A 20,626-nucleotide genomic window follows, 5' to 3' on the forward strand; every position below is an offset into this window, starting at 1 on the left:
AACTGAGTCATTTGAAATGTGCGCGATATGTGATGTCAGAAAGACACTGCTGCATGTTAATGTTCAGGCGACGCCGCCGCTGCGCAGTGGTTTAGGAGCCCAGGCTCAAAACGGCTCGAGATCTTGAGGTAGAAAAATGCTGTTTTTGAGGACTTGATTAGAAATACAAAACAATGAATAAAAAAAATATATATATTACAGAGGTGTTCCATAGACTCACAGGAATTGTGTAAAAGTGCCCAAATAGTGAAAGAAATAGTAAAATAGTTCCCCTTTAATATAACAATTTGCAATACTCGAGTATTTAATCTTTGAGTTGGAGAGTGTAAACGCCATATCCATTTTACAATAGCAGGAATAAACTCACACCCTGACTTGGACCAACCCCAATAAACTGGAATATGCCATAATTAGCCAGGATACCAGGGTATATAAATACCATATCCCATTCAGTGTTAGGTTCTGTGTAAGTTCTGTGGTAATACATGCAATATTCTCTTCATGGTTATCTGTGATCAGGACATTAATATGCATAGATAAACACCTTATCATGGATTCACATAAGATAAGTTAGTTGTACGACCTGCTTACCCCAGGATATTATAGGATATTAAACTCATGTGTGCTTGTATGCATTTTCGCCCAATGTCTGGTGGACCCACAACGTTATTGGGATTTCAAAACAATGAAGCATAACAATTCATGAAAAAATACCAAACAGATTAACTTTATCTCAATGACCAATGCCATTTTACCCCTGCTAGATCACATCTATCAATACAAGTGCTATTTGTTTTTTGTGATAAAATGCCAGTTTTTTTGTGTACAGCACTTTGGATTGCCTCCGTATATGAAATGTGCTTTATAAATACATTTTACTTGACTTGAATTTTTTTTGTATCCATTATAATCAAGACATGAGTGAAATAAATCATATTTATCTTGAAAATATAAATGAAACAAGGCAGAGTGAAGGTACACAGTGAACCTTTTTTTTAATAATTTTTAGACTATTTTTAAACGTAATCATTTAAAACTATTTTATTACTGAATAGAGAGCCTATTAGGATGCTAGATCCTAATGTGAAACACTGTGATTTACCATACCTTGCTATGCTCGCTCATGCCTGTATTTTAATTGTTGTTGTGAAGCACTTTGAACTGCAACCTCTGTATGAAAAGTGCTATACAAATAAAGTAATTATTATTATTATTATTATTATTATTATTATTATTATTATTATTATTATTATTATTATTATTATTATTATTATTATTATTATTATTATTATTATTATTATTATTATTATTATTATTATTATTATTATATACCATATTTCCCACACCTTTGAGTCCAATGGACCAAAACACCACATATGTAATATAAATGTGCGAAAAATTTATAAATATATATATATATCATTTTAATAAATCATATATATATATATATATATATTTAAATAAACATGTAAAACGGGTCTCACAGACCCGAACACCACACAGGTGTTAAGTGTGTAAGTAGGATCCCTCACCGCGCCCCAGGGTCCTGTCCTCCACTGGTGGGCCTGGTTCCAGCTCTCGCCGCCCGCGGGCAGGCTGTTCCTGGGGCCTCCGCCGGGCAGGGACCGGGGGTCGCTGGAGCGAGTGGGACACTGGGACATGACGCACTCCTGCTCAGTGGTGGGACGGTCGTCCAGGTCGCACTCGCTGATGCTCACCTCCTGGTCGCTGAAGTTCACACACAGCACCTGCCGCATGGTCATGCCCTGACCGCAGGTCACCGAGCACTGGCGACGCAAAGCGTGCACAGACACACACACACACACACACAGAGAGAGAGAGAGAGAGATTTAGCTGAACGCTTTTATCCAAAGCGACTTACAAGTTCTGTACAACAGGTCAGCAGGAAGGGTACAACTCTTTCAGCTGAGTGACAATGTCCATCAAACAGTGTTGAAACTTGGGTGCTGCCGTGTTTAGTGCATAGTAGTAGAGACATGTTAGTATAGTAGGTAGTAATATAGACATGGAAGATTATTTATAACATTCTCACGGATTCCTGCAACTGGTTCTCAACCCAGTAACATCCCCATCTGTCATGGTGCCCCTCTCACTGCTATATTGCTTGTTGTATGTATATATATATATATTGTCATAACATATATTGTATGTCGGAAATGCTTAATCCTGAATTATTTTTCAGCCCCCCCCTCCCTTCAAGAGGCATTGCGTAAGAATTTTTTCTTAATTTATTAGCCTGGTTAAATAAAGGTAAAATACAAAATTCAATTAATCAAATATTTCTTAATTTCAGATATTGATTGAAGAAGTGTGTGTTTAGTCTATGGCGAACGATTGCCGGTGTTTCGGCTGTCCTGACTGTGGTGGGAGATTGAGACATCATCAGTAATAGGCTGCGACAGTTTAGTAGAGGCTGTGCCCCCCCCCCCCCCCCCCTGGGTTGGAGTGTGCCACGTTAAACCATAGCAAACACAAGGCCCGGGAACAAATCGAGAGCAAAACAAAAACCCACACCTTTCCAAGGCAAACAAAGATCTCTCACTTCATCAACCCCTCGAACCGAGAGGCTCGGCTGATCAAAATCCACCGGCGGCACCGCGGTGCCTTTGAAGGCCATTGAGACACACACACACACACATGCACACACACACACACACACACACACACACACACACACACACCTACACACACACACACACACACACACACACACACACACACACACACACACACACACACACACACACACACACACACACACACACACACACACACACACACACACACACACACACACACACACACACACACACACACACACACACACACACACACACACACACACACACACGTCTCTCTCCCTTCAGGGAAATAAAACAGAGTTCAGTTTCTGCCAGATATCCTCATACTGCTCCCATTAGGTCTTCCCCGAGAAGAGAGAGCGCTCTCCTTTGCCCCGCGTTGAGGAGATCCATTCTACTCAGCAGATGTGCAGGGCGTCTACTGCAACGCCCGGCCCGGCCAGCAGCTCAGGCCGCCTCTCTGCTCCGCGTTAAGGATCTCATTATGGTCACTGACGCTGCACTCGAGTAGCGGTAAAATTCCCACTTTTTGGGGGTAAATAGATGATAAATAGTGATATCATGTGTGATAAATTTTCTTAAATGTCATACAGAATACGATATGGGTGAATAATGACAGCGCTGTAACGGTAGACGCTGGAGTCAACATGCTGGATGAATCATACATATCAGTGGTGGTGAGATGACTTAATACGCTCACTATCACCTTGATCTCTGTTCCAAAACAAAGGCGTGTGTGCGGCGCGCACGTGTGTGTGTATCAGATATGGCCTATATAGTGCTTCCTGCGTCTTGCCTGGGGGTCAATGAGTGTCTTTGGCAAAGTGATGTGTGTGTGTACATGCACACACGTGTATATATATATATATATATATATACATGTATGAGTGCATGTGTCTGAGTGTGTACGTGCATGTGTAGGAGTGTGTGTGTCTGTGTGTGTGTATGTCTGCAGGCCTGTAGTCTGGCAGTACTGTATCAGCGGCTCTCTGTTTGACGAGAACCATCTGTAAACAAGAGCGGAACCCCTCACTGAAGCCCCAACACATCTCCACGCCACTACTTCTCGCTCCAACTCGTAAAAGGGAGATTCAGGCTTTTAAAACGAGACGGTGGTCAGAAGGAGTTTGCTCCCTTTCAGCTGTTCTGAATTGTTTCTCTTTATCATTGGGTCAACCAGCCATGGAAGCTGATGTTGTGTTTCATCCCCAATCACGGGGGAAACGGGAGTAGCTCCGAAATAGAATGATCCTACTCCACACAACTGAATGTGCTGACACAGACGAGATGAGATGAGATGAGATACGATGAGATGAGATGAGATACGATGAGATGAGATACGATGAGATGAGATGAGATACGATGAGATGAGATAGGATGAGATGAGATGAGATACGATGAGATGAGATACGATGAGATGAGATGAGATACGATGAGATGAGATGAGATGAGATGAGATGAGATACGATGAGATGAGATGAGATACGATGAGATGAGATGAGATGAGATGAGATACGATGAGATGAGATGAGATACGATGAGATACGATGAGATGAGATACGATGAGATGAGATGAGATACGATGAGATGAGATACGATGAGATACGATGAGATGAGATGAGATACGATGAGATGAGACGAGATGAGATGAGATACGATGAGATGAGATGAGATACGATGAGATGAGATACGATGAGATGAGATGAGGAGATGAGATGAGATACGATGAGATGAGATGAGGAGATGAGATGAGATACGATGAGATGAGATGAGGAGATGAGATGAGATACGATGAGATGAGATGAGGAGATGAGATGAGATACGATGAGATACGATGAGATGAGATGAGATACGATGAGATGAGATGAGATACGATGAGATAAGTTAGATATTCCTTTATTGATCCCCTTGGGGAAATCCTGGCATCATAGCAGCATGGGGGAGGGGGAGGGGAGGTATGGGCAGGGTAATAGTAGAAATATATAAATATAGGCAATACAATTTTATATATGAGAAAAATAAACTGTAAACTATATAATTAACTCTAAAAATACGAGACAATAAATATAGGCAATAAAAACTATTTTGAATCTGAATACATTATGAGTAAAAGAAAACGGTATACACAAGCTGCAGGTGAGGGATATACGCCGGGTACGAAGTGGCCAATCACGATAACAAGCTATTTTATTGCCTGTATTTATGTCTTCTACTATTACCCTGCCCATACCTGTACCTCCCCTCCCCCCTCCCCCATGCTGCTATGATGCCTGCATTTCCCCAAGGGGATCAATAAAGGAATATCTTATCTTATCTTAAGAAAGCGACTGTCTCTCAGATTTCTCCCCTGTCCATTTACATTTGGTCATTTAGCTGTCCTCGTCCAGCCCTCCCTCGCCCCTCTTAAACCTGCCCACCCCACCCACATACCCACACACACACACACACACACACACACACTCACACACACACACACACACACACACACACACACACACACACACACACACACACACACACACACACACACACACACACACACACACACACACACACACACACACACACACACACACACACACACACACACACACTCGACTAGATTTAGAGTTTTTATTTTTTTTAATGCAGGACCTCTTTAGAGGTCTTTATTCGGCATTCAACGAACTGGGACATGCAATGGGAGCGGCACACACACACTGGAATACACACACACACGCATTGTCTTTTTTCTCAGTCGCCAATGCGACTGTGTGCAGACACGCTGATTGGCAAAAGGAGGGAAACGTTTTCTGGCTGGTGGTATTCATTACAAAATGAAAGTTAATCAGCCAAGACGTCATGATGGGCTGCAGATTAAAGGGGAAGTGGTCATAGATCCATCAGTGGAAAGCCCTGTTTATGATCTGTTTAATATCTCTAGAGCCTGGTAGAATCATGAAAACCATGTCGTGAAAAATAAAACTCATTTAGAATTGGAAACTATTTTAAAGCCTTTCACTACCACACTACAGAAGGTTAACCTTTCACTACCACACTACAGAAGGTTACCCTTTCACTACCACACTACAGAAGGTTAACCCTTTCACTACCACACTACAGAAGGTTAACCCTTTCACTACCACTACAGCAGGTTAACCATTTCACTACCACACTACATAAGGTTAACCCTTCACTACCACACTACAGGTTAACCCTTCACATTACAAAAGGTTAACCTTTCACTACCACACTACAGAAGGTTAACCCTTTCACTACCAGACTACAGAAGGTTAACCCTTTCACTACCACACTACAGAAGGTTCTATTTCATTCTGGCCTCCGCTCAGCGTCAGTCTGCACTGACTTCACTTCGTGCACGTGCACTGAATAAAAAATTCCACAATGTACCTTTACATTAGGGCTGGGCGATATGACCAAAAACGTCATCGCGATAAAATTATAAAATTATTTTCATATAACTCGATATCGATAATTATCGTCGATATAATGTCTGTCAAGTTTAATTAACTTCTTATGCTGCTGCGAATGTCTCGAGTCGAGTTGATGTCGTCATCAGTCCGCGCACGTTAGCAGTTAGCCGACAAGCGGAGTATCTCATGACAATGTAATAAATATAACACTAAAATACTCTCTTCCGCCACAATATATTGAAACGACGTCCACTGTATACCCCACACTACTATAAACGTGGCCTCAGAATTCACGCCACACACATACTCGGCACGTAAATATATAAAACAGCGCCGTGCAAGCTAGTTATCCTAGCCAGCCTGTTGTTTCTAAGCGGTGTATTCCATGACAATGTGCTAAATATGACACTAAAATACTCTCTTCCGCCACAATATATTGAAACGACGTCCACTGTATACCCCACACTACTATAAACGTGGCCTCAGAATTCATGCCACACACATACTCGGCACGTAAATATATAAAACAGCGCCGTGCAAGCTAGTTATCCTAGCCAGCCTGTTGTTTCTAAGCAGTGTATTCCATGACAATGTGCTAAATATGACACTAAAATACTCTCTTCCGCCACAATATATTGAAACGACGTCCACTGTATACCCCACACTACTATAAACGTGGCCTCAGAATTCACGCCACACACATACTCGGCACGTAAATATATAAAACAGCGCCGTGCAAGCTAATTAGCCTAGCAAGCCTTGTTGTTGAGTGAGTCCTACCTCTGGGTCTCCTTCCGGGTCTCCTTCGCTCTCGGCCATCTCCTTCACTGATTGGTTGTTAGTGCGTGTGCTCATATCCAAGCTTGGAAAATCGATATATCAAAACTTTGCGACCACGTTTCATGTTTATTTTGAGGAAATAATTTATCGCGATAGTTATCGTTATCGTTTTATCGCCCAGCCCTACTTTACATACCAACATTCGTCTGGCCACACCCCTATCCGCTTACCTTCATAAGCAGGTGTGTGGTCACCTACTTGCCTCCTTCTTCACTTTCACCACAAGGAAGTGCCTTCGGTAGATACCCACACTTGACGAGGTTGTTTAGTTGAAGAAAGTTGGAAAACAAAAGAACGGGAAGATACGTTGACATCATATCTTTATTTTCTCTCTCACTATTTTCGAGAAAATACGGCGATATTGTCTTTGTCACTGGAGTGTCTGGAAGATGATGATCATTCTGACCTCCACCGGATTTTTCGTATTAGGGGCTCGCACCGCTGATATACTCCCCGACTGCAGTCCTCCTTGCTGCGGCTGGATGGGTATTGGTCCTCCGGTCATACAGCTGGACTGTGGGAGGCACCGGCTGTTGTGAGAAGCCGGTTTGCTTCCGGGTGGGGTGAGTACTGTTTTGCTTGCGAGCACTGGTTGTCTGTTTATGCTATGGGGGTTAGCTGACAATTTTACGAACGCCGACCCCGGACTGGGGTCCTCTGCTCGGCTTCTTAAGCGGCGGACGGAGGATCTTGGTCTGACGCCCATGATGGTCAACCTAGTGGGCCGCGACCGGGACCTGGTGAACCCAGGATTCTCTGGACAAGCGGATGCTTCTCTGTCCCGTGCAGGCCCCATCTTTCACATAAATGTGGAAGTACACCCTAACGAGGAAATGTGGGCATAGGATCTTCATTATCGGGAGTTCCATGCTCAAGTCGGCTGCAGCCCGGATGGGAATTTGTGCCGGCTCCGCTGTATGTCTGGTAAATCACTGTTGAAAACTGTGTTTGACATTTCTTTTTCTCTTCCCTCTTAGGATGGGGAGGGACTTGGACAGCGGCCTGTCTGAAGTGTGGCTTGTTATGTCGTTGTGTACAGTTCAGGTGATAGCTGCTTAGCTGGCGTGCTAGTTGTGGCCTACTGTTGTTAGCCAGTCAGCTGTTAGCTGCGGCGCTAGCTCGTTGTGTTCACTAGGCTAGTAAACGTTAGTTTGTTGCTATCAGTCGGACGGCTGTTAGCTTAATGCTACACTGTTGAAACGTTACTGTGACTATAACATGCCTTTAACACTCTGACTACGACGTCATCTTTGACAGAGGATGTTAGTCGACCCTACACCCGGGTGCCAGTGCCGGCGAGGACTTCGTCAACATGGAGAACGGCGGCTGGGTGGCGTAGCAGACATACCCTCGTCACCAACGCAGGAGATGCTGGGTTCAACTCGTGTCCCGTTAACCAGTGTTGCTGTTCTCTCGGCCTGCGTTCAGGGTGAAGGTAGGAGTCCTGACCGGACTTTAAACACTTCTTCTTTTCTTCCCTTCTAAATGTTTTGTAATAACGATGTTTCCAAAACATGTGTTGCTGCAATACATTGAGGATACGACGCGTGTGGTGTGTGAATTGTCTTGTCACTGGTATAGCTTTTCTCTCTGTAGTAAATCGGCGTTGTTTTTTACATGTGTAAAAATGAACTGGTTTGGTTGTGATGAGAACATGTGTGTTCATGTAACGTTGTACCGTGGGTGAACTCACAACTAAGAGGGTTATTTAACCTGTAAAGCTATGCTTAGTGACATGTGATTGAGGAATGAATCTTTCTTCTCAGCCTGTGATGACAATGAACAGCATGTTCACACATTAACAGAGGTGCCTGTTCGCCTTGGTCGTATCAAGGGTAAGATAAGAGGGGTGACCCCCCGGTTTCCCTGGGGCTTCCCCCCCTTCCTCTCAGACATGTTTGGTTACAATATATTGTGTCACTGTGTTTGTGGGGATACGATGTAACCCTCAGCTTAATTGCTGGGGTTGTGCTTTCCGCTTGAGAAACTATTTTTTCCTAAAGAAAAGGTTGTTTGGTCACTTATCATGTGTGCTTAGCAAGGTCTGTGGCCATTACATAATCAAGGACTTCTGTCTTCTCTCGTTATGAAAAACGGCGTTCCTCTGTAGTAAGAGTGTACTTTTGCCATTTTTTGTTGTGATGAAGGGTTGTGTGTGTCTTGTGATCTACAACTGGGTTAGGTTTGGCCCACAGAAGCACATGTGTAAGTCTGGACCGGGGCTCTTAAAGGGGCCCTCTCTGTTTGTGTTTTTCCTTAGTAAAACTCAGGTAGCAGGTTAGCGCATGAGCTATGTGAGGCTGTTAGATGCTTCATGTAGCATGCTATGACTGTGTCATGCTCTACTTGTCATTATATCGTATCATGGGTGAGGGGTCGTAAAGGGGTGAACTGGTAATCCTTTCCTCCCCTTTTCTGATTGGTCAGGGGTTAAAACCACCTGTCCTTCAAGGTTCCTGTCACGTTGCTGTTCGGCATGTTACAGGGTAAGGGGGGGGGGGGGGGGGGGAGTTTCCTGGTCCCACGCCCTGGAAGATTGAGCGTGTGCACCGTGGAAATTCCCCCGCCATAGAGTACGTCACTGAGCGCGTCTCTATTGGTAAGACTTCCGTGGGTTGTTCAGGTCCATGTTATGGATCTGTTTCAGGGAGTTGTCAGAGCTCCTCCTCAGGGAGAAGTGCCTTCTGTGAGTTCGGACTCTCCTTCCCAGTGAGGGAGCCTCCTCAGAGCTTCCTCCTCAGATTGTCAAGGTGAGTAGAACTTAAAAAAAGGGAGTTCTGCTCTATTGTGTGTGTATTCGATTCAATTCGATTATTGAGTGTGTATTGGTTCAGTGCCTCCTCCTCGGAGAGCTCTGACCCAAGTGTTACATAGTTCAATGTTGCAATATATTCTGTTCAATCTATACAGCTCGCGTGGGAAGTCTCTCTGGCGATTTCCGTCTCCTCCCTGTGGCGAGGGTGGCGGGATGTAAAAATGTAAAAAAGAAATTACCCTCAGCTGCGTCATGTGGGATTCATGTCAGTCTGTGTTTCTTTCATTTTTAAATAAAAAGAGGAAAGAACATGAAGCACGACGGCTCTGTGTCGTTCTCCCAGGCAACTTGGAGGAACAATGTCTGGTGTCTTGCTAGACTATCCATTGATGTGTTTGGGTCTCGATGCGTACATAGTGCTGGCTCGGGGTGTTTCTGTTAGGAATCACGCAGGGGGCTAAGTACGCCTTGGTTGCTCGTTATTAAAACAGCGTTTTTATAGGGCAACTGGGATGGAGTTTTGTCTCTTCCGAGCGCCAGTTTACTAAGTTGTCTCGATGAATTCTCGTTCATATCTGGGGGATGTTAACGGAATAGATCAGAACATAGGTAGAGGGGTCTCACGCCCTTGGGGTGGGCCACTGAGCGCGGTACAAATGGGACCGTCTGGGTGGCGCCCTCTTTTCATGTTTTAGATCGACACGCATACCTACCCCCTCTTCTGGAGTGGGCATGTCGGCGTGGTTAGGGCACGGGACTGGTTCTGGTCGCGCTGGTCCAGGTCAGTTAACCCGTTGTCCGCCGGGGACGCAGATCTGCTGTTCTGGTACCCTGAGGGACTTGTGCTTTTTTCGGGGGGAAAAATGCCGGGTCGGCCCGGGTGTCACAGGGTTAGGCGTTATGGAGACCCTTTGTTGGGTATAGGCCTGCCGCGATAAGCAATAAATCGATTAATTGCCGCGATAATTTAAATGAATGTAATGATTTTGACGGACGCGATTAATTGCTATTTGCGCGTTTGTTTTAATGAGGCGGAACCAGTGCCCCTTGTCAGTCACTGTCCGTGTTGGGAGGCGGGCCGCTGGCTTTACTACAGCACAGCACAGGAGCTCCGTGGGGCAACACCACATAGCTTAACTACATTTCTCAATAGTGTTGCTCCTTTTAACCAAGTAGCGTTATTTGTAGTGTAACGTTAGAATAACACAGAATAACGTTAATACAATTACATGCATCATTGTTTACAATGAACGGGTGGGGCTAGTCAAAGGACTGGAGACGGGGACAAGTTAAACATGAATTAATTTATTATAACAGGTCGTTTTCGAGTCGTGCTGCAGTGCCTACGCACCACAGCTATTCTATTATAATACTGCTTTGACGCTTCCTCCTCATCGTTGATTGCCTGTAGTAGCTGCATCTAACGTTAGTAGCTAACGTTAAAACTAAAAAACACAACCGGACGAGACAAGTTGTCGGCTAGGATAATCACAACAATACTTCCGGTCCGGTCGGTGGGCTTCAAAATAAAAGTCTTAAACACCGGAAAAGACGGAGCGGTGGGCTTCAAAATAAAAGTTTTGGGAAATAAATTTCTCAAAAAAATTCTCTAACCGGTCGCAATAATATCGCTTATCGCGATATTTTCGGGGGTAATTAATCGCCCAGCAAAATGTGTTATCGTGGCAGGCCTAGTTGGGTACACGGTGTACCTGACGCTATCATAAGGGGCTTGTTCTCCTTTCTTTCGCTCCTTTCTCACGCATGGCAAAGAGGGGGCTGTTGGGGTGGTCTTCCGGACCTCCTCTGGTAACCCTGTGTGCTTCCCGAGCCGCCGGGCTTGATCCGAAGTAATGTTTAGTTGAAACCGTAGGCCCGGGATAACCTTTTTTTGGAAACTGAAACACTTGTACTGCGGTATAGCTGGTGTATACCCGCAGGTGTGTTTTTTGGAGTTTTTCTTGAGGGGTTATAGGAACAACCACCGTATGTGGTACCAAGAGGGTGGTTGATTCCCTGGTGTGTTGGAGCAGAGTCAACTCCCGGGTTACCCGGTTGAGTGTGCCCCTGCACGTTCATGACGTCTGCCAATCGTGTCAGCCTTCTCTGCCTCGACCCCTCTGGGTGGTTTTTCTTTTATGGAGGCTTTGTCATGGTGCGCAACAATGCCAGCATACGCCCCTTCCGCCGGGGGGCTGTTTTCAGTTGACCCCTTTGGCGCCTGTCTCGTCCGCAGTGCTCCAGGCTCGGGTCTACAGCCTGCTGCCTGGTTTTCCCGGTGCGCTGCCTGCTTCCGTTGGTTAACCTTTTGAATGCTTTACGGCCATGCTGACTGCCTGTGTTGCAGGGTCAGTGTGCCAGGCGGTGTACTAATGGGGGGAAAGGGCCCGCTCTTGGAGGGGCCCTGTCCGAATACGCTGGCGATGTGGGGGGCGGTGTCACTAAGTGACCGCCTGGTGGGGTCTTGATGCCTGGCGTCATTGACCTCTCCGGGCCCCCTTTTTTCCAGGGGATCCAGTCCCTTCAGTGGGTCTGGGTCTTCCTTCGCGCTCCGCTGCTACGGCCTTGCCACGGGGTTGAGTTTGCTCTTGACCCCGTGATTTTGGGGGCAGTAACAAGGGTTGTTCCTTCCGTTCGTTCCCTGGTGGCATGCGGGTTGTGCGTGTGCGTAGTCGTGGGGTCAAGCCACGGTCTGCTCACCCTGTGCGTTGAGTTGCTCGAGTTCCTCTTCCCACGGTCGGATCCGTCTCCCTCCCGTCCTCCAATAGGGAGGGTATCCCTCCATTAGGGAGGGTCGGGGGGCTCGGTCCTCCCCGGTCTGATGGTTGTGGGGGGCCTCAGCGGGGTACATTTGTCGAGCTTCTGGCTTCCGCTCAGCTCCTCTTGTGCAGACTGACGCTGAGCGGAGGCCAGAATGAAATAGAACGTAAGGTTATGTATATAACCAAGTTCTATGAATTCTGGTGATGCTCAGCGTCAGGACGCCCCTGCGGCCCTTGATCTCGCCTTGTGGTGAAAGTTTGGGAAGGAGGCGAGTACGTGACCACACACCTGCTTATGAAGGTAAGCGGATAGGGGTGTGGCCAGACAAATGTTGGTATGTAAAGGTACATTGTGGAATTTTTTATTCAGTGCATGTGCACGAAGTGAAGTCAGTGCAGACTGACGCTGAGCGTCACCAGAATTCATAGAACTTGGTTATATACATAACCTTACGTTAACCTTTCACTACTACAGAAGGTTACCCCTTTCACTACCACACTACAGTCGGTTAACTTGCTTTATAGTTCATAGTTTAGTTTAGTTTATTTATAATTATTTAGTTTATAGTTATAGTTTATACTTATAGTTTATAGTTATAGTTATAATTTGTATAGAATATACACTGTGTATTATGTTTACAAATCTACTACGGTTGAGGAGCCGGGAAAAACAAGCATCTGACGTTTTTCCGAATGTATGTACATTTAAAAAAGCTGTGACAATAAAATAATCTGAAATCTGAAATCTTCCTTACCGAGGTCCATTCCAGCACTTTCCACTGTCCACAGGCCACGACGGAACACACCTCCTTGGCGGGGGGCTTCTGAGGGTGGACACACTCCGACTCCTCTGCCACGCCGCCCTGGTTGTCTCTGCAACTCACGTAGCGCATCCGTGTTCCTTTGCCGCAGCTTGAGCTGCACTGTTGTGGAGGAGACACAGGAGAGGAGCCTGTAGACTGGCTCATTGCACATGTAATCATCCATTGCACCATCCATTATCCTCTTAAAGGTCCCATGTCTTATAAATAGCCTTTTCCAGTGTTTAGCATTGTTTTCTAGCAATGTGGGGTTGTATCAATGGGGTCTGAATCTCTAATTCTCATTTTGGCTCATTAGTCCAGTCTCGAGTTCACGAGATCCTCCCTCACTGAACTAAGCCATTCTGATTTGACTCGCTCGCCGACGTGAATAAGGCACTGGTTGTAGTCACCGCCCACAATCAACAATTCGCTCAACAACAGAGCGAGTGGAAATACTGACACTTCCTCAAACAGGTTGACGTGGCACGGGTGCCGACAGAGAGAGAGAGCAGAGAACGAGCGAGTGAGAGAGAAGGAGAGAGAGAGAGATAGAGAGGGAGAGAGAGTGTGTAAATGCTCCATATCCCTCTCTCTCCCTCTCTCTCTCTCCCTCCCTCGTTCGCTCGTTCTCTGCTCGCGTCACGTCAACCTGTTGCAAAATATCATAGTGCACCCGCACACCACACGTATTCCATTCCGTGCAATAATATTCACGGGGGTATATATTCTCATTTGAAACAAGTTACCAATGCATTGTCCCGTGGGATTATGCCGCCCGTGGCGAAATTAATTAGTCTCCCTGTCTATCTCTCTATGTCTCTTTCTGTCTGCCAGTTCAGACTGTGGGTGACTGTCACTCAAAGCGCTTTGCGAGTATGGGCGGAGCCCAGCCCAAAACAGCTTGAAATCTTGAAGTGGAAAAATGCTGCTTTAGAGTACTTGATTAGAAATACAAAACAATGATTTTTTTTTTGAAAAAAACCTTACAGATGTGTTCCATAGACTCACAGGAATTGTGTCACATTGCCCAAATAGTGAAAGGAATAGCAAAACATGGGACATTTAAAGGAACACGCCAACATTTTGGGAAATTAGCTTATCGTCTTCTCCAGAGAGAGACAAGGAGATAGATACCAGTTTTCTCTCTGTGCGTTCAGTAGAAAGCCATCTGGCTGCACGTTAGCCTAGCTTAGCACAACAAAAATGTAAGCGGATATGACCGGTTAGCCTAGGCATTGTCCAACTAACACCTCTCCCGAAGGCTAACCGGTCATGTCCGCTTCCATTCATTGTGCTAAGCTAGGCTAACATGCAGCCAGATAGCTTTCTACTGAACGCACAGAGAGGAAACTGGTATATATCTTATTGTCTCTCTCTGGAGAAGACGGTAAGCCAATTTCCCAAAAGTCCATGAGTTGTCCAGGTTTTCCATGACTGTAGGTGTCGCTCGCTCGCTCACTCACTCACTCACTCACTCACTCACTCACTCACTCACTCACTCACTCACTCACTCACTCACTCACTCACTCACTCACTCACTCACTCACTCACTCACTCACTCACTCACAAAGAGATGATAGATGAAGCGGTTGAACCTACCTGTGTCCAGGAGCCAAATCTCCACTGTGTCTTGTGTACTTGGTGAGGGACTTTGGTCACTGGAGGAACAGGGTAGTTGTTTGGACACTGGGTCAACTCACAGTCCTACAAGCAGAGGGACAGTGAACAATAAGACATAATTACAATTGGGGTGGGGTGGGGGGTGGCGGTGGTACAGCTCAATATATGACTAACATTGTTGATCTGCTTACCCGTTACACATCATTTTACTTGCATTATTTTCTCCTTGTATTACTTTAACGGGTTTGTAAAGCTGGTTAAATAGCCAGGGAAAAAACATCTTCTGTGTTCGGTCTAGCGCGTTTTGGAACAACAGTTGCAAATGATGTCTCAGGTGATTGTCTGTAAGTGTGTGTGTGTGTGTGTGTGTGTGTGTGTGTGTGTGTGTGTGTGTGTGTGTGTGTGTGTGTGTGTGTGTGTGTGTGTGTGTGTGTGCGTGCGTGCGTGCGTGCGTGTGTGTGTGTGTGTGTGTGTGTGTGTGTGTGTGTGTGTGTGCGTGCGTGCGTGCGTGCGTGTGTGTGTGTGCACAAATGTGCGTGGTCATGGTCAGAGATACCGTATAATGCAGGTGAATCACTGTAATTTCTGGAACATGGCTGAACTAAACTATATGTTCATTAACAGTGTAAAGCTCTCACTTTTCATCCCTAACCCCCAGGCTAATTCCCCAATTTTCTGCCTGGAGAATGGCCCATGTAACCCCCTTACACAGGGGTGATGATAGAAATGACCAATCTCAAAGTTATCTTTCCTAGCATAAATCTTGAAATCATTAGTAAGCAACCCATTTAAGGCATTTCTCTCAAAGTATTCTGTATTAAGCCCACACCAATCAGGTTTAGAGAAAAGCATAGCACAAGTTCAGCCACTTCTATAGTTAGTAATGACATAGTATCCGAAAACACTGTGCTGCCCTGTGTTTATATATCCATCAAAGCCATTCGACACAGTTGACCATTCAAGATACAAGAGATACAAGAGATACAAGATACAAGAGTTTTATTTGTCACGGCATACAGGTATACAGTGAAATGCGGGGGGTCTCGCCCGCAACGATGTGCATAATACAAGTAATAATCTAATATAAGAGTCCAACCAATAGAGCGACATAGTGCAATAACAAGTAAACAAAGTAGGCATATCGGTATCTGTACATTCTTAAAGTGATCTTTCCTTCTGTAAACTGTCCGTAGTGTGAGCGTGTGCAGCATGAGTGTGTGTGTGCTCATGTTAAAGTGGCTGCTAGTGTGTGAGCGTGTACAGTGTGTGTGTTGTGTGTGTGCTCATGTGTGCTTGTGCGTGGAGAGTTCAGTGTTCAAGGCTCTGATGGCCTGTGGGAAGAAGCTGAGCCTAAGTCTCTCTGTCCTCGTTACTGGTGCTCGCAGGCGTTTGCCTGACTGCAGCAGCATGAACAGGCTGTTGTTGGGGTGGTGAGGGTCTTTCATTATCCTGCAGGCTCTGGATTTGCACCTCTTGTTGTATAGGACCTGCAGGGTTGGTAGTGCAATACCCGTGGTATGCTCGGCTGAGCGCACCACTCTCTGTAGGGCCTTCTTGTCCTGTGCCGTGCAGTTGCCATACCAGGCAGTGATGTTTCCAGTCAAGATGCTCTCTACAGCTCCAGAGTAGAAGGACTGGAGTATCTTCCCAGATACTCTGAACTTCCTTAACTGTCTCTTCTGTTGCAAAGATTACATATTGTTGGCTTTAATTTATACAAATGCTTGCTGCTTGCATTTGGTTCAAAAGCTACTTGTCTGAGAGACTCCAATGTGTGAAAATGAGAATTTCCCAATCAGAGTTTCTACATATTACGAAACGTGTTCCGCAAGGTTAAAACCTGGGCCCTGTCTTATTTACCATATTAATTATATTGTCTCATCTCTGAGCAGTTGTCAAGTTCATCTTTACGCGGATGACAATATTGTCTATTGTATTGCTGACTCTGTGAAACTGGCCACTGAGAATCTGCTTTCGTTTCAAACTGGTGCTTAATTCTAAAGCCAAATATTTGAATATACAGTATCTACTGTGAGTGGGTCTGACACTGAGAGAGTCTTAGAATATAAATACTTTGGTATCTGGCTTGATGGGGAAAAAAAGTCTTGCCAGTAAACTGCAGCAAAATATTGGCTTCTTGTATAGGAATAGAGCCAGCTTCCCTATGATTAGCTGATAGAGAGTCGTTGAAGCAGTTTTCCTGTCTGTGTTGGACTACGGAGATGTAATTTACAGACATGCGGCGGCTTCCGCCCTTAAGCCCTTAGTATATCATTCAGCCATTCGATTGATCACCGGTCATCATTATGGATGGTCCTCTCTAGCAGATATATATATACATTAACGCCATAATTGGAGATTGCCCAATTCATCTCACTTCTTTGTTGGAGTGGACATCTGGACCCTATGGTACACGTTCCAATGACTGGCTCACACTCAAAGCACCTAGAGTTTCTACTGAACGTTTGGAATCTGCTTTTAGCTTCTGCGCTCCTGACACGTGGAACATCATACAACAAACTCTACCACTCAATATTTTGGTCTCCTTTGGTCAGTTTAAATCCTTAATCACCAACCATTCCACCGTAATCTGCGGTTGTTTTAATTGATTGTACAAACTCTTATGATTGCACTTGTATTGTATATTGTATTGTCTATTGTATATTTATATAATTTATCATGTATTATTATTATTATTATTATTATTATTATGTTTGTACACTCAGCGTCATTGAAATGGGGGCTTGCCCTTAACCCTTTCACTGCCGCACTACCAAACGGTTAACCCTTTCACTGCGACAATACACATAAGGTTAACCCATTCACTGCCACACAACAGCAGGCCATAACCCTTTCACTGCCTTTCACTGTCACGGTAACCGTCGGTAGTGTGATAGTAAAGGGTTAACCTTCTGTAGTGTGGCAGTGAAAGGGTTATTGAATCTTCGAGGTGAAATGAAGGTTGAATGAATGAAGATTCATCAGCGCCTGTGATGAAGAACCACAATGACCACGAAGCAGTGTGACACCGAAAACACACTTCATCTGAGTTAGTCGTAAAACCACGTACATTGTCTCCCTCCTTTCCTCGTCATATGTTTCAGAGGGCTTGTGTTTCCCGTCATACATATATACACACAAATACATACACACACACACACAAATACATACACACACACACACACACACACACACACATACATACAGATGTATATACATACATACATACATACATACATACATACATACATACATACATACATACATACATACATACATACATACATACATACATACATACATACATACATACACAAATACATACATACACAAATACATACATACACACACACATACAGTACATACATACAAACATAAACGCACACACACACACACACACACACACACACACACACACACACACACACACATACATACATAGGGCTTGTGTGTCCCTCCCCCCCCTCTCACTTTAACAAAACAGCATGAGCAGGGGGGCGCCCCATCAATTCAAACTATGGATTGTGGCTTTAAGCCGCTCAGCATAAAGCCCTGATCCCTGTCATAACAGGTCATAGTGGAGTGGTATCCAGAGCTCCAATGCCAATGCTGGCGTGGTTCTAAACTCCTCCCCCTCACCCACCTCCTCATCCCTCACCTTCCGCCCTTATACCCCACACACACACACACACACACACAAACACCAGCCCCCTGTGCCCTCTTGTGACCTTTGACCCCCCCCCCCCCCCCCCCCAGTCTCGGACGGTGAGGGCCTAAAGCGGGTCGAGAGGGATCCGAGTCAGCTACACATTCCACACTCAACCTCCCAGCAGAAACAAACAGGTCCCCTGGCTGGAGCTGGAGAGCAGCACCACACACACACACACACACATTTTAATACTTTATTTGGTTCCACAAATTATATTACATAAACAGGGAATCAAATGTATCGGGGCCAAGCAGCACTGAATACTTAAGGGTACACATAGCACCTCCTTCTCCACGTGGCTAAGCTGCCAATAATAGCTGAGACAGAGCAATATTTGGCAATTTGTTTGGCCAAACACACACACACACACACACACACACACACACACACACACACACACACACACACACACACACACACACACACACACACACACCATTCAGCCTCACATACACACTCACACACAGCCTCACACGCACACACATACACACACACACACACAGACACACACACACACACACCATACAGCCTCACACACACACACACACACCATACAGCCTCACACACACACACACACATACACACACAGACACACACACACACACCATACAGCCTCACACACACACACACACACACACACACACACACACACACATACATACATACATACATACATACATACATACATACATACATACATACATACATACATACATACATACATACATACATACATACATACATACATACATACATACATACATACATACATACATACATACAGCCTCACACACATACATAAACACACACACACACACACACACACACATACACACACGCATGTAAATACATGCAACTCATATCACTGGACTCTTATCACTGTGGACTATCTTGTATTTTGTACTTTTTTATATTATATTGTATTTATATTTTATATTGTATCTATAGTATAGATACTGGACTGCCCTTTGCACACAGTTTAAAATGTATCCATAACTATATTGGAGTTTACAATATACAATGTTTACAATGAACAGGAGAGGGGGAAAACAGGAGTACGGATGAAGTCTCCACCGGAAGGAGCGTATCCTGAGAGATACAAAGGTTGTTACTGTTCCCCTAGGGACCAAGGGCTGTACCCCCAACAGGAGGGGGTGGGTGGGTGGGAGAGAAATATACATATAATAGACAGTCTCCTCCCCACCGTATGTATATATTCTCTCCCCATCATATGTATATTTCTCTCCCACCCACCCACCCCCTCCTAATGTACAGTCTCCTCCCCACCGTATGTATATTTCTCTCCCACCCACCCCCTCCTAATGTACAGTCTCCTCCCCACCGTATGTATATATTCTCTCCCCACCATATGTATATTTCTCTCCCACCCACCCCCTCCTAATGTACAGTCTCCTCCCCACCGTATGTATATATTCTCTCCCCGCCATATGTATATTTCTCTCCCACCCACCCCCTCCTAATGTACAGTCTCCTCCCCACCGTATGTATATATTCTCTCCCCACCGTATGTATATATACCGCCATCTTTCTCCCGGGTTGGTGTGATCACATGACTGACAAAGCCGTGCAGTGACAGGCCAGAAGTCAGTTTGATTGCAGGCTCGATTCCTTATCCTGTCTGGGTAGCCCGGATGATGATTTTTTACATCGAATTCTATACACCGCAATTATGCATCGATTTTTTTTATTTTTTTTTTAACTTTATTTTTTAGCGTTTATCGCTTTTCTGGTCAAGCATGACCGACAGAAACAGGTTGAAATGGGATGTAGAGCAGGGGAAGACATTCTGAGAAATGACGGCGGGTCCGGGAATCGAACTTGTGTCCCCCAGATCCGTGACGAGCACGGTTTTCCCCGACGCAGAAATAGCGCCGAGATATGCGGTGAGCTACGGGAGCTCCCCTTGCATCGAATTTTTTACATAGAATTTTATCCACCGCAATTATGCATAGAATTTGTTTACATTGAATTTTATTATGCATTCTAATTTTTTACATTGAATTTTAATCACTGAATTTGTATTTCACATAGGTAAATTCGGAGCAAAAAAATGAAGATACATGATTTTCAAAGTAATTATTTTCAATGCTATAAATTGGG

General features: G+C 44.9%; 1 protein-coding gene across 1 annotated transcript in view; it reads right to left on the reverse strand.

Moving 5' to 3' along the window:
* The window catches only part of adamts9 (ADAM metallopeptidase with thrombospondin type 1 motif, 9), a 110,068-nt gene that overhangs the window by 6,524 nt on the left and 82,918 nt on the right, over positions 1-20,626 (reverse strand). Inside the window, 3 exon segments of the mRNA XM_084315798.1 lie at positions 1,533-1,787; positions 13,129-13,296; positions 14,776-14,880. Coding sequence (XP_084171924.1) covers positions 1,533-1,787; positions 13,129-13,296; positions 14,776-14,880 — 528 coding nt within the window.

The sequence above is a fragment of the Notolepis coatsorum genome (assembly GCF_963971535.1).
Source record: "Notolepis coatsorum genome assembly, chromosome: 6".
NCBI classification, from domain to species: Eukaryota; Metazoa; Chordata; class Actinopteri; order Aulopiformes; family Paralepididae; genus Notolepis; species Notolepis coatsorum.